We start from the raw sequence: 24,933 nt of genomic DNA, 5'->3' as shown, positions 1-24,933 counted from the left end.
CGATCCCTGTGGCACACCACTAACCACCGATTTCCAACCCGAAAAGGACCCATTTATCCCGACTCTCTGCTTTCTGTTTGCCAGCCAATTCTCTATCCATGCTAATACATTTCCTCTGACTCCGTGTACCTCTTTCTTCTGCAGTAACCTTTTGTGTGGCACCTTATCGAATGCCTTTTGGAAATCTAAATACACCACATCCATCGGTACACCTCTATCCACCATGCTCGTTATATCCTCAAAGAATTTCAGTAAATTAGTTAAACATGATTTCCCTTTCATGAATCCATGCTGCGTCTGCTTGATTGCACTATTCCTATCTAGATGTCCCGCTATTTCTTCCTTAATGATAGTTTCAAGCATTTTTCCCACTACAGATGTTAAACTAACCGGCCTATAGTTACCTGCCTTTTGCCTGCCCCCTTTTTTAAACAGCGGCATTACATTCGCTGCTTTCCAATCCGCTGATACCTCCCCAGAGTCCAGAGAATTTTGAAGATTATAACGAATGCTTCTGCTATAACTTCCGCCATCTCTTTTAATACCCTGGGATGCATTTCATAAGGCCAGGGGACTTGTCTACCTTGAGTCCCATTAGCCTGCCCAGCACTACCCCCCTAGTGATAGTGATTGTCTCAAGGTCCTCCCTTCCCACATTCCTATGACCAGCAATTTTTGGCATGGTTTTTGTGTCTTCCACTGTGAAGACCGAAGCAAAATAATTGTTTAAAGTCTCAGCCATTTCCACATTTCTCATTATTAAATCCCCCTTCTCATCTTCTAAGGGACCAACATTTACTTTAGTCACTCTTTTCCATTTTATATATCTGTAAAAGCTTTTACTATCTGTTTTTATGTTTTGCGCAAGTTTACCTTCGTAATCTATCTTTCCTTTCTTTATTGCTTTCTTAGTCATTCTTTGCTGTTGTTTAAAATGTTCCCAATCTTCTAGTTTCCCACTAACCTTGGCCACCTTATACGCATTGGTCTTTGATTTGATACTCTCCTTTATTTCCTTGGTTATCCACGGCTGGTTATCCCTTCTCTTACCACCCTTCTTTTTCACTGGAATATATTTTTGTTTCGCACTATGAAAGAGCTCCTTAAAAATCCTCCACTGTTCCTCAATTGTGCCACCATTTAGTCTGTGTTTCCAGTCTACTTTAGCCAACTCTGCCCTCATCCCACTGTAGTCCCCTTTGTTTAAGCATTGTACGCTTGTTTCTGACACAACTTCCTCACCCTCAATCTGTATTACAAATTCAACCATACTGTGATCATTCATTCTGAGAGGATCTTTTACTAGGAGATCGTTTATTTTTCCTGTCTCATTACACAGGATCAGATCTAAGATAGCTTGCTCCCTTGTAGATTCTGTAATATACTGTTCTAAGAAACAATCCCGTATGCATTCTATGAATTCCTCCTCCAGACTACCCAGGGCGATTTGAGTTGACCAATCGATATGTAGGTTAAAATCCCCCATGACTACTGCCGTTCCTTTTTCACATGCCTCCATTATTCTTTTGATTATTGCCCACCCCACCGTGAAGTTATTATTTGGGTGCCTGTAAACTACGCCCACCAGTGACTTTTTCCCATTACTATCTCTAATCTCCACCCACAATGATTCAACATTTCCTGCAATGATTCAACATTTACTGTTAACTGCTATCTGCACAGTTAATTTGTCCACCTTATTCCAAATACTCCTCGCATTGAGGCACAGAGCCTTCAGGCTTGCCTTTTTAACACACTTTGACCCTTTAGAATTTTGCTGCAAAGTGGCCCTTTTTGTTTTTTGCCTTGGGTTTCTCTGCCCTCCACTTTTACTCATCACCTTTCTGTCTTTTGCTTCTGCCTCCATTTTGTTTCCCTCTGTCTCCCTGCATTGGTTTCCATTCCCCTGCCATATTAGTTTAACTCCTCCCCAACAGCACTAGCAAACACTCCTCCTTGGACATTGGTTCTGGTCCTGCCCGGGTGCAGACCGCCCGGTTTGTACTGGTCCCAACTCCCCCAGAACTGGTTCCAATGTCCCAGGAATTTGAATCCCTCCCTGCTGCACCACTGCTCAAGCCACGTATTCATCTGCGCTATCCTGCGATTCCTACTCTGACTAGCATGTGGCACTGGTAGCAATCCAGAGATTACTACTTTTGAGGTCCTACATTTTAATTTAGCTCCAAGCTCCTGAAATTTGTCTCGTAGGACCTCATCCCGTTTGTAACCTATATCTTTGGTACCAATGTGCACCACAACAACTGGCTGTTCACCCTCCCTTTTCAGAATGTTCTGCACCCGCTCCGAGACACCCTTGACCCTTGCACCAAGGAGGCAACATAGCATCCTGGAGTCTCGGTTGCGGCCGCAGAAACGCCTATCTATTCCCCTTACAATTGAATCCCCTATCACTATCGCTCTCCCACTCTTTTTCCTGCCCCCCTGTGCAGCAGAGCCAGCCACGGTGCCATGAACTTGGCTGCTGCTGCCCTCCCCTGATGAGTCATCCCCCTCAACAGTACCCAAAGCGGGGTATTTGTTTTGCAGGGGGATGACCGCAGGGGATCGAGCTCTCCTGCCATGACTTAACCCTTAGATACACTTAATTTGGCGACAACAATGCACCACACACCCCATGCAGTACTTTTTGGAGTGTAGTCACTGTTGCAATGTAGGAAGCGCGGTGGCTTAATTGCGCACAGCAAGCTCCCAAAAGCAGCAATGAGATACATGACCAGATAATCAGGTTTGGTGATGCTGATTGAGGAGACAATATTGGCCAGGACACTGGAGAGAATGCCCCTGCCATAAAAAGCTGCAGATGCTGGCTCAATTAATAATTGAAAATTGTCCACCGATAGACTCTTGCTTGACTAGAGCATGGAATGATTATAGAGCCAAGGTCACTGAATAAAAGTAACACAGAGATCCGCCATGATCTCGTGGCATGGTGGAATGGGCTCGAGGGGCTGAATGGCCTGCTGCTATGTAAGGCCAATTTCCATGATAACGGGCAGTGCACACCGCAGCTTATCCGCTGCTGAAGCCCTCGCCCATGCCTTTGTTACCTCTAGAATTGTCTATTCCAACGCACTCCTGGCTGGCCTCCCACATTCTACCCTCGAGGTGATCCAAAACTCGGCAGCCCGTGCCCTAACTCGCATCAAGTCCCGCTCACCCATCACCCCCTGTGCTCGCTGACCTATATTGGCTCCTGGCTAAGCAATGCCTCGCTTTCAAAATTCTGATCTTTGTTTACAAGTCCCTCCATGGCCCTCGCCCCTCCCTATCTCCTCCAGCCCCAAAACCCCCTGAGATGTCTGTGCTCCTCTAATTCTGCCCTCTTGAGCATCCCTGATTATAATTGCTCAATCATTGGTGGCCGTGCCTTCTATTGCCTGGTCCCCAAGCTCTGGAACTCCCTGCCTAAACCTCTCTGCCTCTCTTTCCTCCTTCAAGCTGCTCCTTAACCCTACCTCCCGTGCTAATTATGCGGCTCGGTGTCAAATTTTTTTAATCTCGTAATACTCCTGTGAAGCACCTTGGGACGTTGCACACGTTAAAGGCGCTATATAAATACAAGTTGTTGTTGTTATTGAATGGTGCCCACTGATCACAGGGTTAAAATTCGATTGGAAATTACCCAGACTCTCTGTTGATGCTGTCACCCTTCCTTCAGGTGCGTTTAAAGCAGCCGCCATTGTCGTGCTGGCCATGGTGTGAAGCAGCTTAGTTGCGACAGTGTGTTTGATGTCGGGCTTCAAACTCCTCCATTCCGACTTGCCAACAATGCTCTCCATGAGATTAACGATTCCCTGTGGACCAGAACACATTTATTATTGTTTTTTTAATTCGATTTCCGGGATGTGTGTGTGGCTGGCAAGGCCAGCATTTATTGCCCATCCCTAATTGCCCTTTGAGAAGGTGATGGTGAGCCGCCTTCTTGAACCGCTGCAGTCCGTGTGGTGAAGGTGCTCCCACAGTGCTGTTAGGGAGGGAGTTCCAGAATTTTGACCCAGCGACGATGAAGGAACGGCTGATATGTTTCCAAGCCGGGATGGTGTGTGACTTGGAGGGGAACTTGCAGGTTCCCATGCGCCTGCTGCCCTTGTCTAGGTGGTAGAAGATGACTATCTGTCCCACCTGTGACAGAGACTGTGGTTCTCGTAGTGGACTGTACAGCCACCTAAGAACTCATATTAAGAGTGAAAGCAAGTCTTCCTCGATTCCGAGGGACTGCTCATGAGGCGGTAGAGGTCGCGGGTTTGGGAGGTGCTGCCGAAGAAGCCTTGGCGAGTTGCTGCAGTGCATCTTGTCAATGGTGCACATTGCAGCCATGGTGCGCCGGTGGTGGAGGGAGTGAGTGTTGAAGGTACCCGAATACTATGCTGAGTACGAAATGCCCGTTAATTAATTGCCAATCGGAGCATCGCTGCCGCTGACTGGTTACTGGCAGTAACGTTGTGTTTGTGATCATCTCCTCTGGTCATTGTTGCAGAACACTCGTGCTCCAAGATATAAATAGAGGAAGCACTTTCCAGGTTTATTTTTGGAAGAAGTTGGTCATTTCTCCCCACAGTTTACGTGTTCAGCTTGTCGTCAATATAATGCGGCAAGAAAGATGAGGAAACTGCATCTGTTCAAACAGTTAAACAGGAACCTGGACCACTGATTGAGCCCAAGTTGAGAAATGTTTGACCGATATCTGCACAATTGCTGCTGTCACTCAGTTGTGTCTTTGCTATCCAGTTTTACCACTGGGTAGCACACTCGCCTTGGAGTCAGAAGGTTGTGGGTTCAAGTCCCACTCCAGAGACTAGAGCACATAAATCTAGACTGACTCTCTCAGTGCCATGCTGAGGGAGTGCTGCATTGTCGGAGGGGCCGCCTTTCGGATGAGACATTAAGGAGCCGAAATTCAGGGTCTCAGAAAGACCCATTTGCGGCGGCCATGCTGCGGAATCCCGTGTCCGCTGCTTGGTGATCAAATGGCCGCCCCGACCCAAATTCAGGGCGGGGATTTTTCGGCCTGGACCTGATTCCGCTCCGGTGCCGATGACCACCGCAAGCGCGTGGTCAGAACGTGCACCGCCGCTCTACCTCACCTGAAAATGAAACTGAGCGAAATTCACCTAAAAAAATCGTTGCCCCGCCGCGCGGTGCCCCCCGACAGCTTTATCTGTCGGTGCACCTTATCCGGAGTGTGTGCGGCCCGGCAGTATGGCGGCCCTTCAAGGCGAGGGCCCACTGCCGCGGCCGCCGTGTGTTTATTTTTGCCGGCCGACTTCCCGACCGGTCGGCAAGACAGTGCTCCCGGGTTCGGCCGGGCCGCCAACGGGCAGCCTGGCACACAGTGCCCCTCTTGGTGGCCGAAGATGAAAAATGCCGGATTTTCTCGCCTTTAACATGCGCTGTGACATCACCATTGCCCCACCGTTGATTGACAGCAGTGGAGTCCCGGTCCGACCCAAATTCAGCCCCTCAGCCTGACTTCCTGTCGATCTCCCGCCCCCACTATGACCGAGGACAAATTTCAAAGTCCTGAAAATCGATCCTCATGGATGCCAGCGGTAACACCAGGTTAAAATTCATCAGCGCACCAGCTTTCTGGTGTACCTGAATTTCAGCCCCGAAATTTTCTGCTCTCTCAGGTGGACATAAAAGATCCCGTGGCACTATTTCGCAGAAGAGCAGGGGAGTTATCCCCGGTGTCCTGGCCAATATTTATCCCTCAATCGATATAACAAAAACAGATCTGGTCATTATCACATTGCGGTTTGTGGGAGCTTGCTGTACACAAGTTGGCTGCCGCGTTTCCCACATTACAACAATGACTACACTCCAAAAGTACTTCATTGGCTGTAAAGCGTTTGAGACGTCCGGTGGTTGTGAAAGGCGTTATATAAAGGCGAATGATACTTAAGGGGTTGACTGTGGATGGGCAATGGCAGACATTTAGAGACCGCATGGATGAACTACAACAATTGTACATTCCTGTCTGGCGTAAAAATAAAAAAGGGAAGGTGGCTCAACCGTGGCTATCTAGGGAAATCAGGGATAGTATTAAAGCCAAGGAAGTGGCATACAAATTGGCCAGAAATAGCAGCGAACCTGGGGACTGGGAGAAATTTAGAACTCAGCAGAGGAGGACAAAGGGTTTGAATCGGGCAGGGAAAATGGAGTACGAGAAGAAGCTTGCAGGGAACATTAAGGCGGATTGCAAAAGTTTCTATAGGTATGTAAAGAGAAAAAGGTTAGTAAAGACAAACGTAGGTCCCTTGCAGTCAGAATCAGGGGAAGTCATAACGGGGAACAAAGAAATGGCAGACCAATTGAACAAGTACTTTGGTTCGGTATTCACTAAGGAGGACACAAACAACCTTCCGGATATAAAAGGGGTCAGAGGGTCTAGTAAGGAGGAGGAACTGAGGATCTAGTAAGGAGGAGGAACTGAGGGAAATCTTTATTAGTCGGGAAATTGTGTTGGGGAAATTGATGGGATTGAAGGCTGATAAATCCCCAGGGCCTGATGGACTGCATCCCAGAGTACTTAAGGAGGTGGCCTTGGAAATAGCGGATGCATTGACAGTCATTTTCCAACATTCCATTGACTCTGGATCAGTTCCTATGGAGTGGAGGGTAGCCAATGTAACCCCACTTTTTAAAAAAGGAGGGAGAGAGAAAACAGGGAATTATAGACCGGTCAACCTGACCTCAGTTGTGGGCAAAATGATGGAATCAATTATTAAGGATGTCATAGCAGCGCATTTGGAAAATGATGATATGATAGGTCCAAGTCAGCATGGATTTGTGAAAGGGAAATCATGCTTGACAAACCTTCTGGAATTTTTTGAGGATGTTTCCAGTAAAGTGGACAAGGGAGAACCAGTTGATGTGGTATATTTGGACTTTCAAAAGGCTTTCGACAAGGTCCCACACAAGAGATTAATGTGCAAAGTTAAAGCACATGGGCTTGGGGGTAGTGTGCTGACGTGGATTGAGAACTGGTTGTCAGACAGGAAGCAAAGAGTAGGAGTAAATGGGTACTTTTCAGAATGGCAGGCAGTGACTAGTGGGGTACCGCAAGGTTCTGTGCTGGGGCCCCAGCTGTTTACAATGTATATTAATGATTTAGATGAGGGGATTAAATGTAGTATCTCCAAATTTGCGGATGTCACTAAGTTGGGTGGCAGTGTGAGCTGCGAGGAGGATGCTGTGAGGCTGCAGAGTGACTTGGATAGGTTAGGTGAGTGGGCAAATGCATGGCAGATGAAGTATAATGTGGATAAATGTGAGGTTATCCACTTTGGTGGTAAAAACAGAGAGACAGACTAGGAAAAGGGGAGGTGCAAAGGGACCTGGGTGTCATAGTACATCAGTCATTGAAGGTTGGCATGCAGGTGCAGCAGGCGGTTAAGAAAGCAAATGGCATGTTGGCCTTCATAGCAAGGGGATTTGAGTATAGGGGCAGGGAGGTGTTGCTACAGTTGTACAGGGCCTTGCTGAGGCCACACCTGGAGTATTGTGTACAGTTTTGGTCTCCTAACTTGAGGAAGGACATTCTTGCTATTGAGGGAGTGCAGCGAAGATTCACCAGACTGATTCCCAGGATGGTGGGACTGACCTATCAAGAAAGACTGGATCAACTGGGCTTGTATTCACTGGAGTTCAGAAGAATGAAAGGGACCTCATAGAAACGGTTAAAATTCTGATGGGTTTAGACAGGTTAGATGCAGGAAGAATGTTCCCAATGTTGGGGAAGTCCAGAACCAGGGGTCACAGTCTGAGGATAAGGGGTAAGCCATTTAGGACCGAGATGAGGAGAAACTTCTTCACCCAGAGAGTGGTGAACCTGTGGAATTCTCTACCACAGAAAGTAGTTGAGGCCAATTCACTAAATATATTCAAAAGGGAGTTAGATGAAGTCCTTACTACTCGGGGGGATCAAGGGGTATGGCGAGAAAGCAGGAAGGGGGTACTGAAGTTGCATGTTCAGCCATGAACTCATTGAATGGCGGTGCAGGCTAGAAGGGCTGAATGGCCTACTCCTGCACCTATTTTCTATGTTTCTAAGTCTTTCTTTCTTCATTGGTTGGAGACACTTACTAAGACCATGTGAATGAATTTTCGCTGTTTGCTCCCATGATAGAGCACGCTATTCTCAATCTTGTGGGGAGGAGGGATGCAATTTTAACCCGACCCTCCCATCCGGAAACTAACAGGATTGGGTGCAATGTTGATTTCACACCCCGCCCGATGCCCGAGGCTTCCCACTCGGAGAATTAGTTTGAAGTTGAAGAAGAAAGCGCCTTTCACGATCTCAGGACGTCCCAAAGCGGATGACCAATGAGGCTACATCTGATATACGGCACAGAAACAGTCCATTCGGCCCAACCAGTCCATGCCAGCGTTTATGCTCCACTCGAGCCTCCTCCCATCTTTCCTCATCTAAATCTATCAGCATAACCCTCTATTCCCTTCTCCCTCATATGCTTGTCCAGCCTGGCCTTAAATGCACCGACACTATTCGCCTCAACCACTCCCTGTGGTAGTGAGTCTCACATTCTCACCACTCTCTGGGTAAAGAAATTTCTTCTGAATTCCCTATTGGATTTCTTGGTGACTTATACTGATGGCCTCTAGTTGTGCTCTTCCCCACAAGTGGAAACATTTTCTCTGTATCCACTCTATCAAAACCTTTCATAATTTTAAAGAGCTCAATTAGAAAGATTGAAAATAGGTGCAGGAGTAGGCCATTCGCCCCTTCGAGCCTGCACCACCATTCAATATGATCATGGCTGATCATGCACTTCAGTGCCCCATTCCTGCTTTCTCCCCATACCCCTTGATCCCTTTAGCCGTAAGGGCCACATATAACTCCCTTTTGAAGATATCTAACTGGCTTCAACAACTTTCTGTGGTAGAGAATTCCACATGCTCACAATTCTCTGAGTGAAGAAGTTTCTCCTCATCTCAGTCCTAAATGGCTCACCCCTTATCCTTAGACTGTGACCCCTGGTTCTGGACTTCCCCAACATCGGGAACATTCTTCCTGCATCTAACCTGTCCAATCTTCATATGTCAGTCCTGCCATCCCGGGAATCAGCCTGGTGAACCTTCGCTGTACTCCCTCAATAGCAAGAATGTCCTTCCTCAGATTAGCAGACCAAAACTGTACACAATATTCAAGGTGTGGCCTCACCAAGGCCCTGTACAACTGCAGTACAACTGTAGTACAACAATTAGGTCATTCCTCAGCCTTCTTTTTTCCAAGAGAAAAGAGATCCAGTCTGTTTATCCTTTCCTGATATGAATACGCTCGCCCTTTTGTGACATCATCCTTGTAAATCTTCTCTGCACCCTCTCTATATCCAATGAAATACTGTCGACATGTAGTCACTGTGGTAAGCTAGGAAATTACCCTCGTGTTGTCAGATGTAGAAGTGTGTGTGAGAGACTGAGTTTGGCGTGAGGAAGAGGCTGTCGTGGGGAGTTTCCACTTCAATGCCAGACAGAAATTCCAAAACATGAGTGGTTAAAGGCAACCACAGACACACTGCTCCCAAATGCCTGTTCAGTGGAGTGTACCTCCCCTTTAAAAGCCTCGATCAGCTGTGTGCCAGAAAATCGCAGAGAAAGAGTATTACATTTAATTTGCCTAAATGGAGGCCGAGGTTTGGTAAGAAGATGAATCTATATTTATCACGCGCACAGGACGTTCCAAAGCGCTTTACAGCCAGTTGAATACTTTTGACGTGTAGTCAGTGTTTTAACATAAGGAGAAGCAGCAGACTAGAACTAGAGGGCATAATCTTAGAATAAGGGGCCGCCCATTTAAAACTGAGATGAGGAGGAATTTCTTCTCTCAGAGGGTTGTAAATCTGTGGAATTCGCTGCCTCAGAGAGCTGTGGAAGCTGGATCATTGAATAAATTTAAGACAGAGATAGGCAGTTTCTTAAACGATAAGGGGATAAGGGGTTATGGGGAGCGGGCGGAGAAGTGGAGCTGAGTCCATGATCAGATCAGCCACGATCGTATTAAATGGCGGAGCAGGCTCGAGGGGCCGTATGGCCTACTCCTGCTCCTATTTCTTATGTTCTTATGTTCAATGTGCGCACAGCAAGCTCCCACAAACAGCAATGAGATAAATGACCAGATAATCTGTTTTTAGGCGATGTCGGTTAAGGTTGGCCGGAACACTGCTCCTCTGGGAATTTTGTACATCCACCTGAGGGGATTGACGCGGCCTTGATTTAGCGCCCCACCCGGACGGCAGTGCAGCACTCCCTCGGCACTACACTGAAGCGTTAGCCTAGGTTTTGGGCTCAAGTCTTCAAGGAGAAACTGATTGTCGCCCCGTTTGGGGGGCGTTAACTTTTGGGAGTCAGGAAATTTAGCGTCAGGGGCTAATGTTTGCCCGCTGTCGAAAAATTTGCTTTAGCGCTGCCGGAAGGAAGTGGAATGATAACTCAATCGCTCCGCTTCCTTCTTGGAACGCTAACGGGAAGCAGATTTCAGCGGCGCTGCACACTGGGCCGTGCCGTGCTGCCGCGTACAAAGTCACGGGCCATCGCTGCAGGCTCTGCAATGAAAGAATCGCCTACCTGGACTACCGAGGGGGGAGAGAGTGCGGGGGTAGCCGCACGATCAGCCTGGCACTCAAGCAGGGCGCCGGGCTGAACGATGGCGGACCCTCATGAAGAAAATGGAGGAACACAGCGCAGACAAAGGTGCGCCTTACCTCGGCCCGTCTTGCCTTTAACCGTCACCCCCGGCAGCGGACGGCCGCCCGATCCGCGCCTCCTGCAGCCGCCGGCGTTTGTGCCCGGCGCTGCCGCAGGAGGGGACGGTCGTGAATTTCGGGGCCGGGGGTGCTGACGGGGTGATGAGGTCACGATCTCCAGGCGCGGGAGATCGGGACGCAACACCGTAGCGCCGCTCGCTAAACTCCCGCCCAATATGATTGGGGGGGGGGGGGTTGATTGTCAGCGCTGTGCCCAAGTACCAACGTATTTGCGCCCCGCTAGCGCCCCTTGAGGGCACTAACAGGAGGTGCGAAAACTCCGAATTCCTCCGCCAAACTGCTGTGACTCAGAGGCGAGAGTGCTACCCACTGAGCCACAGCTGACACCCAAGAGCATCAACTCTGCTGTACCAGCGATAGCCAAGGCTTCCGGTAATCGCCAGGCATCTTCCTGGGTAGAGGATGAGAGGCGGGGCCTGGAAGGCAGGACGTTGGGAAGGTTTAATAACTCACCGTCACAGATAAAGGCTGTGAAAGTTTATGGTGCAGGTAAAAGGTGAAGTTCTTCAAGCTTTTCAAATCGTCGAAGTCGATTAAAACTTCTCCTGAAGCTGAAAGAAGAAGTAATTGGATTTGTACATTTTCCCAACATTCACTTTGATAACATGCCAGTTATAAATAAGATTCCAATCCAGGATTACAAGAAAGGACTTGCACTTATATCGCACCTTTCATCACCACAGGGCATCCAAATGTTTGTCACAGCCAAGGAAATACTTTTGAAGTTCAGTCACCATTGTGACTGCTACACTTCCTGCACAGCAAGCTCCCACAAACAGCAATGTGATAATGACCAGATAATCGGTTTGTTTTAGTGATGTTGGTTGAGGGATAAATATTGGCCCAGGACACCGGGGATAACTCTTCGTGGTCTTCTTCAAAATGGTGTCATGGGATCTTTTACATCCAGCTGAGAGGGCAGACGGGGTCTCATCCGAAAGACGGCAGTGCAGCACTCCCTCTGCACTGCACTGGGAGCATCAGCCTAGATTTTGTGCTCAAGTCGCTGGAGTGGGTCCTGAACCCACAACTTTCTGACTCTGAGGCGGCAGAGTTGCCCACTGAGCCACGGCTGATGCCTGGCCTATGCTGAGTTAGAAGAGTGGTAATTGTGTTACCACAATCGAAACAATTGGTCTTTATGTTTGGAGGAATTTGCAGTTGAAGGATAAATATTGGTCAGGGCACAGAGCATGCCCCCGCTTCCTACAAATAGTGCCGAAGGACTTATAGGTTTACCGCAGGGGGAGGATTGCATCCCAGTGTGATGTCTCATTCAAAAGATGGCACCTCTGACAGTGCAGCACTCCCTCAGCACTGCACTGGAGAGAACACCATTGGCAGGTCGGGGCTATAAGAGCTGGAGCCAGCGTTTTCAGGGAGCAGCGCGAGCCGTCCCAGGAGGACCACGGATTCGAGGAGGGCGACTGTCATGACATCACCAAAATCCAGATGGCTGATTGGAGCGTGGGCGGGACCATCGGCGGGGTCGGGACCCAGGTGCAGGAGGAGAGCAGCAGAGGAGCGGCGATTGGTTGGGGTGGAGGAGCGGTGTGATCGGGGCCCAAGAGAGGTGAGAGTTCGGGGCCCCGGGAGAGGTGAGAATTCGGAGCCCCGGGAGAGGTGAGGTCAGAGTCGAGGAGCGGCGGGGTCATTGCCCAGGAGAGACGTCATGACCCAGGGGTGGCAGGGTCGTGACCCAGGGGCGGGTGGGTTGTGACCCAGGAGCGGCGGGATCGTGACCCAGGAGCAGGTGGGTCATGACCCAGGAGCAGCAGTGTCATGACCTAGGAGCGGCGGGGTCAGGGCCCAGGAGTGGCAGGGTAATGGCCCAGGAGCGGCGGGGTCAGGGCCCAGGAGCGGCGGGGTCAGGGCCCAGGAGTGGCGGGGTCAGGGCCCAGGAGTGGCGGGGTCAGGGCCCAGGAGCGGCGGGGTCAGGGCCCAGGAGCGGCGGGGTCATTGCCCAGGAGTGGCGGGGTCATTGCCCAGGAGTGGCGGGGTCATTGACGAGGAGTGGCGGGGTCATTGCCCAGGAACGGCGGGGTCATTGCCCAGGAACGGCGGGGTCATTGCCCAGGAGTGGCGGGGTCATTGCCCAGGAATGGCGGGGTCATTGCCCAGGAACGGCGGGGTCATTGCCCAGGAACAGCGGGGTCGTGACCCAGGAGCGGCGGGGTCAGGGCCCAGGAGCGGCGGGATCATTGCCCAGGAGCAGCGGGGTCGTGACCCAGGAGCATGAGATCGGAGTTGAGGAGCCCAGCAGCGAGGCAGAAGCCCAGGAGCAGTGCGGCGTATAACAACATCAGGGTCGGGGCCCAGGGAAGGTGCAGCAAGGGCCAGCCCACACTGCGACCTATGGACAATAGGAGTATGTGTGCTCACTTCACCCGTGCAGCAGAGCTGGTCTCCAGTCGCCTTGGTTAATCCTTGCCACTGGACCAAGACCTAGCTCTGTCGAGCCCGTGTGGTGGTTGCTGTGCAACGGCCACCCCACGTTAAAAAATCCACGCACAGGCATCTTCCACCCTTCAGGATATAGTTTGGGACTGGAATGTCAGGACCCTCATTGAAACACCTGTGAGCTCATCCTTTTTTAGTGTGGAAGTGTGTCATCCTCGACACGAGGGAGCGCCTGATACTATACTATTAGGCTCAGGTCTCTGGCGCGCGGTTTGAACCCACAACCTTCTGACACAGGGCAGAGAGTGCTATCCACTGAGCAGTGGACAACACTTTGATGCCGGGCTTGTGCTGAGTTAGAGGGGCGGTGGTTTGGGTACAATAATCGGACCAATTGGACGTCATGTCCGGAGGAATTCCCACTCTTAATCCCAACCCATTGGGTCCTCCGGGAAAATGATGCTGTTGAGCGAGGGCAGGATTGGGATCGGCCACACTGGGCTGGTGGTCTACTCACCAGCATAATCTACGTTATCATCACCAACTGTGATAAAAGAGAAAAGAATCTGGATTAATGCTAGACAAGGAACGTAACAGTCACAAACAGAAAGAGAAGGGACAACAGAGATGGATAAACAGGATGTCGTAAAGAAAGGTCTCGAATCTGTAAACATTTCCTGTATTTTCTGTCTACTGGTACGCTGATTTGCCTGACATTATTTATCCATCTAATACTCCCATTTGGTATATAATTCATTCCCCGTTTCCCATTCCAGAATTATCACAAACCACATTGCCCAGTGAGCACGTTAGAACTAATTATTGATAACAGAAAGAGGTCATTGAAACCAAGAAATGAGCTGTTACCCCAAACATTTCACAGCGTTAGCTTGGCTCAGTTGAGTCAGAAGGTTTGTGGGTCAAAGCCCCAGTCCAGGACTCAAGCACATAATCCAGGCTGACACTTCGGTGTCGTACTGAGGGGGAGCTGCATTGTTGGAGGTGCCAACTTTCCAATGAGATGATGAAAGATGGATATAGAAGATCTCACGGCACTATTTCAATAAGACTAGGGGCTAGACTATCCACTTTTGTGCAGATTGCCCAAAAATGGTCGTTATTTCCAGCGTGGGTGGTAAAAATGGGTTTTGAGATTGCCGGATTATCGCCCATTTTCAAAACCCTAACTTTCCATTTTTGAAAATGGCCGTTAATGCGAGCGATCTGAAATGGGAGTTAGCTTTAAATTTTTTTGATCTTCTGCCGTAAAGTGTCGTCGACCATATCAAGAGCATGGCAACGCTCGTTTCCCACGTTTCAGGAGGTCGGGGGTCATCATTACATGCGCATAAGAGGAGACAGAGAGAGAGGGAGCAGAGAGGGACTGAAAGCGTGTGTGGCCGTGGTGTGTGCTTGTTTGGCTGTTGTGGGAGGCATGAGGGAGATTCACCAGCAGCAAAAAGACTGCTGAGCACAAAAAAGGTAGTTGGCACCAAGTTTCTAACCCTAAGGGATGGAGGAGGTGACCCAGAATGCTGTGGACACCGAGGACACCGGCGAAAGCAGTGAGTTGGGAGAGGAACATTTGGGAGGACGCAAAAGAGCGAGGAGGTTCTCGGGCAAGGCAAATGCCTCCCTCATGCAGGAGGTCGAGTCAGGCTGGGGTCAATTAACCTAGGGAGGGTGTGGGAAACCCACCCAAAAGACCTACCAGAAGATATGGGCCGAGATAGCCGAAGTGGTCTCCGCAGCTACCAACGAGGTGCGTGAGGGCAACCAGTGCCGCAAGCGATGGAACGACCTTGTCGGGTCCGCCAGAATAAGTATTACATTTATTTATATGTAGTTATATATTTATATAATTGGAATTGCAAGTGTAATGAGTGACTATCAGCAGATGTGATGTCTTGCACTTATACCGGGAAGGTTGTACTCAAAGCCTGTGGTCACAGTGTACGTCTTTAGGTAAAGAATAATCATTTTTATTACAATCATGATTGCATCTGTCGGTTATGTGTTATATCAGTCTCTGTGACAGTACCTCGCAATGATCTCGTGCAATGATCTCACGCCATGTCGTGCTGTTGTTACCTTTTACAGAAGAAGCTTTCGAGGAATAGGGCCGAGCAGAGACGAACGGGTGGCGGATCACCAGTCATCATCCAGCTCCCTGACATCGAGGAGCGGGCACTAGTGGGGAGCCATTCCTGGTCAGCCACACATGCAGCTGCAGGACCTGATGTGATGCCACGTGAGTAAAGAATACACCATTGCATGATGTAAAGTCAATAGATGCCACACCCACTCATATCCGACCAATAATATATGGCAGGTGATTTATGAAAGTGTTCTCTAAATAATGATGGCCTCATGAGAATTACTGCAATGCAGAATTTGGTCATGGTCATGAAATGTGATGTCTGTGATGATTTTGAGATCGGTGGTGCTTTTGTTGTACATATGCTGTGTGCAGCGCTGGACTCACCTTGTGACCCGAGCACCCCCTTCTCCTCTAATCACCTCATTTATGTTTTGCAGCTCAGCCAGCAGCACGGCCCCAGGCACAACCACCGAGCCCAGAAGGTGGGGGCACGGGGACGGACTCGCCGGACTCTCCTCCATCTTGTGCTGAGGAGCCCCGATTCTTGCCCGTGGAGCCGCAGGGTCCCTCCTCAACGGATGAAAGCGAGGACTTCGAGGAGCCTGCATCGCCAACCTCCATAATCCATTCGCCATCCATGACATTCTAATGCTCCTGCGGCCATTGCCACATCCACCGTGGAGGTACCAGGCCCAAGCACCTTGCCACAGGGCACCCCAGGTGTCTCCAGGACGGCGCCGACAAGCGGAGGTTGGTTCCACGCGGCAGGTCTGCTTCACGAGCGGCAGATTTGAGCGAGGACATGGTACACTTGTCCAGGAGGAGTGTCGACATAGGTCAGCAGATCCAACAGACAATGGGGGGGCATATCCCAACAGATGGCCAGCATGCCCGCCACCATGACGGAGTACATGCCCGTGGATGGCGGGGTCCCTGGAGGTGATAGCCAGGAACACTGGTGGCATAGAGCTCCCAGTGGTGGCAGGCCGTGGCACCTCAAGGCACCGCACCCCCATCGCCAACAACACATGAGAGCCAGGAGGAAGATCTTGCTTCTGGCCCAGAGGACGTTCCCCCCTCGGGACCATCCTCTCCCGTCCAAGCAGCGGTTCTGCCGTCATCCCCCCCAATAAAGCAATGCCTGAGGAGCTCCTCGGCCAGGCGGCTTGGAGTCAGGAGGGGAAGGGGAAGGGGTAGAGATGGGGAGGAGAAGCTGGGGTGGAGGGGGGAGAGGGGAAAAGAAAGTGAGGGCATATTTTTATGTTGTTGGTGCTATTTTGGTGGGAGGGTCGGGGGAAGGGGCGAGGGGGCTAACTTGCTGGATTACAATTTGTGTTCAGTGTTGCTGGAAATGGTGACCAATCGAATGATGTAAATGTGATAAATTTGTTGTGGGGGTGGGGCGAGGGTGGTGTGGGGTGTTTTTTACAGTTATAATTATGATTTCACACAAATGGTTGGATTAAATGTTTTTTATTTAACATAACCTTGTTGCGCATTGACTCAGATAGCTGCACCGTTGCACACTGGTGATTCCTTAACATGAAACGGTATAATTACACTCAACTTGAATCAACTTAAACTTTAACTGTCACCAAGGTGATGCACACCACTGATGTATGACCTGCACACCCAGCAGTGTTACAGCTTTGTAAATAACAACATTTCTTCAAGCAAAGCACTCATTTATGAGCTGCTGATGTAAGAGTCTTGCAGCTATGTAGCCACCACGAGCCCTTTCCTGTGGTCTATGGGGGAGGCGGGAACATGGCTTCAGCATCAGCCTGATTGGCCCGAGGTCAGCGTCCACCTCCTCGTCCTCCTCTTCCTCTCTCTACTGAGGTGGACTGTCAGTCCCTTCTGGCAATTCTTGCCCCCTCCTGATGGCCAAGTTGTGCAGCATTGAGCACACCACCACGAATTGAGCTACCTGCTCAGGTTGGTATTGGAGCTCTCCTCCTGAGTGGTCCAGGCATCTGAAGCGCTGCTTAAGCACTCCAATGGTTTTCTCGACGATATTGCGAGTGGCTCTGTGGCTCTCGTTGTATCGCTTCTCGGCTTTGGTGTGAGTGTCACGCAGGGGGGTCATCAGACAGGTGGAGAGGCCATATCCTTTGTCACCAAGCATCCAGCATTGACCTTGTGGCTGACTGGTAAACATGTCAGATACAGCGCAAGATGTGAGCATCATGGATGCTGCCTGGAAACTTGGCATTCACTGCCATAATAATTTGCTGGTGGTTGACAACGAGTTGCACATTCAGGGAGTGGAATCCCTTGCAGTTCCTAAAAACCTCTGCATCCTGAAAAGGTGCCCGCATCACGATGTGCGTACAGTCTATTGCTCCCTGAACCTTGGGAAAGGTAACAATTCGGCAGAAGTCTAAAGCCCTCTCAGTCTGAGCCTCCCTGGTCATATGGAAGCTGATAAAGTCCATTCTGCGTGCGTAAAGGGCTTCAGTGACCTGTCAAATGCAGCAATGTGTGGCGTGCTGAGATATAGCGCAAATGTCACCAGCTGAGGCCTGAAAGGAAACCGACACGTAGAACGATAGTGCCACGGTGACCTTGACCTCGACGGACAGTGCGGTCCTGATGATGTTTGCAGGCTGCAGATCTCCCCTGATGAGCCAGCATATCTCACTGATAACCTCCTTGTGGAAGCGCAGTCTCCTAAGGCAGGCGTTATCAGACAAGTTGAGGGAAGACTGCTTCTCTCTGTAAGTGCGGGGGGTGTAAGGTATGGTCCTTCTCATCAGTCTGGCACGTCTTAGATTGGACACATAATGCTGTTCAATATATCTTCTGCCACCTCTAGTCTGCAGCATGTGCGTACTCATCAAGTTAGGCTGAGAAATGACAGGCCCCATTCCAATAACTATCAGTATTACACCGATTGTTCACAAACAATAAATGTCCCCACTAAGACGCCTAAAGTAATTTCCAATCGTCCACAATGATTGTTCAGATGTTCACATCACCTTAAAAGAACTTCAGAGTACATCCAAACTCCCTCGAAGTTAAAGCAGCCTTTTAAATGATGCGAACTGCGGTTAGAAAATGACGTCCATACCGCTGCGATTCCTTCACGTCAGAGCAACTTTTTCACAGCGGTTTTTTCGGCGAACGATATTGTGGGTGAGATGTGTGCGAGGTGCTGAAAATGATGCTCGGTGATTATCTGGGCATTAGTTTCGGTAAATGTGATCTTTACAACAAAAAAAAGTGGCCAGGCGGTATTATTAAATCTCGGCGGTAACTATGTGCCGAAAGTAACGCTGGGCGATTTTATGGGCGCTCGTTTCACCTATTCTGATCTTTCCGCCCAAAAAAGGTGGATGGGCTGTATTATTTTTTATCGCCGTTAAGTTCATGCCGAAAGTAACGCTTGGCGATAAGTGACTGAGAAATGGTCGTTAGTTTCCATTTTGTGGCTAAATGGGCAATATATGGGCATTATACCTCATTTCAGCGTTAAAATGGACATTAAGTGGCGGTATGCATGCAAAAACAATGGAAAGTCTAGTTGTGGTGTTCACTCAACCAATTAATTGGTTATCTGGCCAGTCGTTTGCCAGTTATGGGACAACTTGGCTGCCACGTTTGATAGATAGGAGACTTAGTGGAGTTCACTACGCTATAGGGGCATAGTGAACTCCCCTATAGCGTAGGGGAGTTCACTACGCCCCATTATGAACATTATCTGGTCAGTCATTTGCCTGGAGAACATGATGGAGAACATGACTGCCACATTTAAAAGATGAACTTCAGGATGTTCCAAAACACTTTACAGTCAACGAAGCACAGTCACCGATGTGATGTAGGATAAACAGCAGCCATTCTGCGCACAGCAAGCTCCCACAAACAGCGATGTGGGAATGGCCAGATAATCTGAATTTATGATGTTGTTTGAGGGAAAATTATTGGCCAGGATACCGGGGTTAACTCCCCTGCTCTTCTTCGAAATAGTGCCATGGGAAAATTGTGATTGTTTGGTGTGGGCAGGATTGGACTCGTCTGCATTGGGCTGCTGATCCACTCATTCACTATGAAGACCATCATTCACCTTATGAATAACAGCCAGGTGGTATCTAGGGCCTTCAGACCTCTACTATATCAGATATACGGCACAGAAACAGGCCATTCGGCCCAATCAGTCCATGCCGGCGTTTATGCTCCACTCGAGCCTCCTCCCGTCTTTCCTCATCTAAATCTATCAGCATAACCTTCTATTCCCTTCTCCCTCATACACTTGTCCAGCCTCCCCTTAAATGCATCGAGACTATTCACTTCAACCACTCCCTGTGGCAGCGAGTTCCACATTCTCACCACTCTCTGGGTGAGAAATATGTTTAAACACCTCGGAGATGGGAGAAGACAAGGAAGGATAATAAATAACCAAAAGTCCCGTGCCCGCCTTCTCCTCATTGGCTGACAACAGTGTCAATTTTCTCTCCGATTGAAGGAAGAGAATCACAAGTGTGAGACAGTTAACATTTTCAGCAGATAAATAAACGAGTTAAACCTTCTAAATAATTGAGCTAAAAGGCTTCAGAGTACTTTACTGTAACTGTCTGTTGAATGTTCTTCATACATAAATCCGACTGTGGGGCAGACATTGAGGGCTTCATCAATGAAGTTGAGGGACAGGTGACTAACCGAGGAATGTGCCCAATGCAGAACCTTCTTCCAAAAGGGTCAAAGTTTCAGTTGGTACATCTGTTCCAGCTAAACCGTGTTCATCGCCCTCGCTCAATTCTGCGGCAAACGGGAAAAGACTGGATTAATACAAGGAAAGAAATGGTCACAAACAAGAAGGGAAAGGGCCAATACTGATGGAGAACAGGATGTCGCAAAGAAGGGTCTCATATCTGTAAACATTACCTGTATTTTCTCTTTGCAGGTGCGATTAATTGCCTTACATTATTGATCTGTCTAATGCTGTCATTTGGTACATAATGGCCATAAAAGGGGCGGTGAGGCATGGCCTGGGAGCAGCTTGGCGGCATGCAACTACAAGGTCCAGTATGAGTTGGTGCAGGAGGGTGACAGCAGCGAAGAGGGCAACTGGATTGGACGTCATCAAGGTCCAGGTCGGTGATTGGAGCGTGGGCTGCTACAGCAGGAGCGGCTAGGTCGAGGTGAAGGAGAGGCGTGAGTTCGGGGCCCAGATGAGGCAAGGGCCCAGGGCCAGCACGGGCCCAGCCCACACTGCGATATGTGCGCGCACTAGGTCTGTGCAGCAGAGCTGGTCTCCAGTCGTCTTGGTTAACCCTTGCCACTGGACCAAGACCTAGCTCTGTCAAGCCCGTGTGGTGGCTGGTGTGCAACGGCCACCCCACGTTAAAAAAATCCACGCACAGGCATCTTCCACCCTTCAGGATGTAGTTCACAACCTGGAATATTAGGTCCTTCATTGAAACACCTGTGAACTCATCCCTTTTTTGGCGTGGAAGCAAGTCATCCTCGCTTCGAGGGACCGCATATGATGATGGCGATGATGTGGAATTCATTCTCATATTCCTACTCCAGAGTGATCACAAAACACATTGCTCAGTGAGCACATTACTTACAGCCAATTATTTAATAACAGTTACAGTTCAGTGCAGCTAAGGAATGAGCTGTTACCCCAAACATTTCACAGCGTTAGCTTGGCTCAGTTGAGTCAGAAGGTTCGTGGGTCAAAGGACTCAAGCACATCATCTAGGCTGACACTTTGGTGCCGTACCGAGGGGGAACTGCATTGTTGGAGGTGCCGACTTTCCAATGAGATGCTGAAAGGTGTATAAAAAAGATCTCACGGCACTATTTCATTAAGAGTTGGCGAGTTCACTCGACCAACTTCATCATAAACATTAGCTGGCCATTCATTTGCCGATTGTGAGACAACTTGGCTGCCACATTTAAAAGATGGGAAGCGATTATTAACTTCGGGGTGTCCCAAAACACATTACAGCCGATGAAGTATAGTTGTAACACGGCAGCCATTTTGCGCACAGCAAGCTCCCACATACAGCAATGTGATAATGACCAGATAATCTGTTTTAATGATGTTGATTGAGGGATAAATATTGGCCCCAGGACACCGGGGGTAACTCCCCTGCCGTGGGATCTTTTACATCCGCCTGAGAGAGCAGATGGGGCCTCGGTTTAACGTCACATCTGAAAGACGGCACCTCCGACAGTGCAGCACTCCCCTGCAATGTCAACCTAGATTTCTGTGCTCAGTTCTATGGAATGAGACTTGAACCCACAACCTTCTAACTCCCAAGTGAGAGTGCTACCCACTCAGCCACAGCTGACAGCTTAACATGCAACCACTTGAGGTATTCTCATTAAGTTCTTTTGTCCACCATTTTGTCCCGTTATGAGTTACCACATTCATTAAAATGACCTCGAAATCTCACAGAATATATTAAACATTAATTTGTCAACTACTATACTACTGCATAATTTCAAAGCATGTAGGGTAGGAGAGCTGCAGATAATGAAACACATTTCCTTTAGGCGTGATGTAAAGCAATAATAAGTGATTATAGTCTATGTAATGTATGCACCTGTGAATATGCTCACAGGTTTATAGAGCTGTTGTAAAAAAGTCAAAAAAAAACAAACAAAAAAAAAGGGCAGTTTAAAAGTAGCTGGAGTGTTTCCCAGATTAGGGGGCACTTGATTTAATGTTTATTTGTCTCCCACAAAAGAGTTGTAGAGCTGTTGTCCACCGGTACGCTCGTGGCCTTCCGCGAGAGGTGGGCGCCGGAGGGACTGGAGTGCATCGTTACCCCGGCAACTAAATTTTAATTTGATTTTATATGTTTTAAAGTTTAATTTGTTATAATTGCCGGGTTTTAGTGTCTCCCTCCCCTTTTATAGGGGGCACTTGTAAATTATATGATTTTAATGCCCAAAAGAAATCACAAAAGAAAAAATACACAAAAAAAAACCCCAAAAAAACAATAAATAAAGAGGGCAGTTATAAGTGTCTGGAGTGTCCCCCAGATCGGCGGGGCACTCGATCTAATGTTTATTTTGTACTCCCCAAAAGAGTTGTAGAGCTGTTGGCCACCGGTATGCTCGTGGCCTTCCGCGAGAGGTGGTCGCCGGAGGGACTGAAGTGCATCGTTACCCCCGGCAACCAAATTTTAATTTGATTTTATATGTTTTAAAGTTTAATTTGTTTTAATTGTTGGTTTTAGTGTCCCCCTCCCCTTTTATAGGGGGCACTTGTAAAATATATGATTTTAATGCCCCCCCCAAAAAATCACAATACAAAAACACAAAAAACCCCAAAAAACAAAAAATATAAGAAAAGAGGGCAGTTAAAAGTGTCTGGAGTGTCCCCCAGATCGGGGCGGCACTTGACCTAATGTGTATTTTGTCCCCCAAAAAGAGTTATAGAGCTGTTGGCCACCGGTATGCTCGCGGCCTTCCGCGAGAGGTGGGCGCCGGAGGGACTGGAGTGCATCATCACCCCCGGCAACCAAATTTTAATTTGAACCATTATTGTTAAAAGTTAATTTGTTTAATGTGTCAGCTTTGGTGCCCGCCCCTTTAATCAGGGGGCACTTGATTTAAATTTGACTTACAGGTGCAACTAAAACAATTGTAAAACTGCTACAACTGAAATAGTTGTAAATGTATCTAAAACTAAAATAGTTGTGTAGCTGTTGCATTGTGAGTGCCCCAGTCAGTTGGGTTTAGGTCATCCAGGATGAGGTATGCAATTGTGAGCCTAGTGGATGAACCGGTAATGTGTAGTGTGATTGTTAAACCGTTGTTAATGAACCAACTAGTTCTCAATAGCAATGCGGTGTCATGAATTCTTAAGCAAAGGACCCAGGAAGCAAATACATTACTCCATCGAAGGGCATCCCATAATATTCCAAATACATTGCAGTCTGAGCTTCTCAGACAGTAAACCAAACCTGATGTTCCCAACTCCCAGACTACAATGCACCAGTGCCTCTGACAGGACTTACCTATAACTGCAATCTGACTCCAAACAATCACTGTAAAGGAACAAAGACACCTGTTAAACTTTGCAAGTGTAAGCCAAAGGGAAAAAAAACTCTCAGACTGCGCTGGAAGCATATCAAGTCGTGAGAGTAGCAATGATCCTATTTACAGTCCTCTGAAAGTGGCTTGTGACCCAGGTACAGTAATGCAGATAATCTCAATACAGTGCTATGGCTAAACACCTCGGGCCTGACTCTATTCCTCAGTGATCAATTCGCCCGCCCTCTCAGGTGGACAGAAATTAACCCGCGGCACTAGGTAGAACCAAGGCAGGGGAGTTCTCCCTTTTGGCCTAGTACAATGGCCCAGAAATCTTGGCCTCCCAGGTCCGTACGGAGTGTGTACGGAGTGCGTACAGACCTGGGAAGGCATCGGAAAAGCCGGTTTTCGGCGCACTGCGTGCTGAAAACCGGCTTTTCCGATCTGTCAAGTTTCTCCGCATCTCGGGTGCGAGGACATTTGCAAGGGCAAGATTGCGGTATTTACCCATATCATAACCAGCAAATGTCCTCAAAACTCTTACGCCTGATAAAAGCAGGTACATGGCCTACTGTTACAGGCGTAAGAGTTTTAAAATACACAAAAACATTTTAAAATAAAGTTATAAAAACACATTTTATTGTTAAAAACCCTCCCCACTACGGTAAGTTTAGTTTAAAGCATAATTAAAAAAACTTTTTTAAAAAGCGGGACATTTCTTTTTTAAATAAATTAATAACTTTAATTTAAATTAATAAAAATATGTTGTGCATTTTTTTCTATCTTTTATTAGTGTTTTGGGGGTGTTTCTCATTCATAGTAACAGGAGTTTCGTCAGTCTGAAACTCCTATTACTATGAATGAGAATATACGGCACCTGATTGGCTGCCCAGAGCCATGTGACTCCAGCTCCAGGCCTGCGCATGTGCTAACGTGCATGTGCTGCGACACGCAGTCAGGAGAGGCCTCAGGACCAGGATCTCGCGTGGCAGCTGCAGCTTCAGATCGGTGCGCATCTTTTTTCTAAAATCTATTCGAACGCCCGCGGGAAGGAGAAACCGGGATTTCTGGGCCAATATTTCTCCCTCACTAGCAACATCACTAAAACAGATTGTTCTTTTTGGGAGCTTGCTGTCTGTCGAGTTTCCTATATTACAGATGAAACTTCATTGGCTGTAAAGCTCTTTGGGATGACCCAAGGTCGCGAAAGTCGCTATAGAAATGCAGGTCTTGCTTTTTATTTTATTTTTTTTTGCACTGGGGAATTGGGCAGTGGAGTTCAAATCGCCCCCCAGCCTGCTTCATAGTCTGTCTGGGTGAGATTGGGCAACTCGTTTACTAATTATAGGGCTTGAGTCATTTGGGTTCCTTACAGTCAGGAAAAAGAGGAACATCTTCATCAAACCCATATGGCCTGGCGTCCCAGAGAGGCTGCAGCATAATGTTCGCATCACAAGACTAATTTGGCACTGCCCCCGTCCTACCCAGTCAGTCCAGATATATCCTACTGACTGACAAATTAACTCAGAGGTCAATGCCCCCGACAAAACAGTAGCACAGGCCTTCTGTTCCACTTCTCCAAAGCTAATCCTGGCTGCGGTGGCATCTCGGTCTATTTTAAAGGACGAC

At 48.5% G+C, this 24,933-nt stretch overlaps 1 protein-coding gene across 1 annotated transcript in view; it reads right to left on the bottom strand.

The window, feature by feature from the left end:
• LOC139237769 (adhesion G protein-coupled receptor E1-like) overlaps positions 1-24,320 on the bottom strand; it is a 75,512-nt gene extending 51,192 nt beyond the window's left edge. Inside the window, exons 1-6 of the mRNA XM_070866953.1 lie at positions 24,182-24,320; positions 23,289-23,318; positions 19,969-20,067; positions 13,726-13,785; positions 11,262-11,359; positions 3,647-3,818 (exon numbers count right to left, since the gene is read on the bottom strand). Of these exons, the coding sequence (XP_070723054.1) occupies positions 3,647-3,818; positions 11,262-11,359; positions 13,726-13,785; positions 19,969-20,067; positions 23,289-23,318; positions 24,182-24,320 (598 nt within the window). The remainder of the gene's footprint in view (positions 1-3,646; positions 3,819-11,261; positions 11,360-13,725; positions 13,786-19,968; positions 20,068-23,288; positions 23,319-24,181) is intronic.
• Positions 24,321-24,933: the final 613 nt, after the last annotated feature.

This window comes from Pristiophorus japonicus, chromosome 24, assembly GCF_044704955.1.
Source record: "Pristiophorus japonicus isolate sPriJap1 chromosome 24, sPriJap1.hap1, whole genome shotgun sequence".
In the NCBI taxonomy this organism is placed as follows: Eukaryota; Metazoa; Chordata; class Chondrichthyes; family Pristiophoridae; genus Pristiophorus; species Pristiophorus japonicus.
The sequence above is the reverse complement of the archived record's forward strand: the minus strand, read 5'-3'. Positions and strand labels throughout refer to the sequence as shown.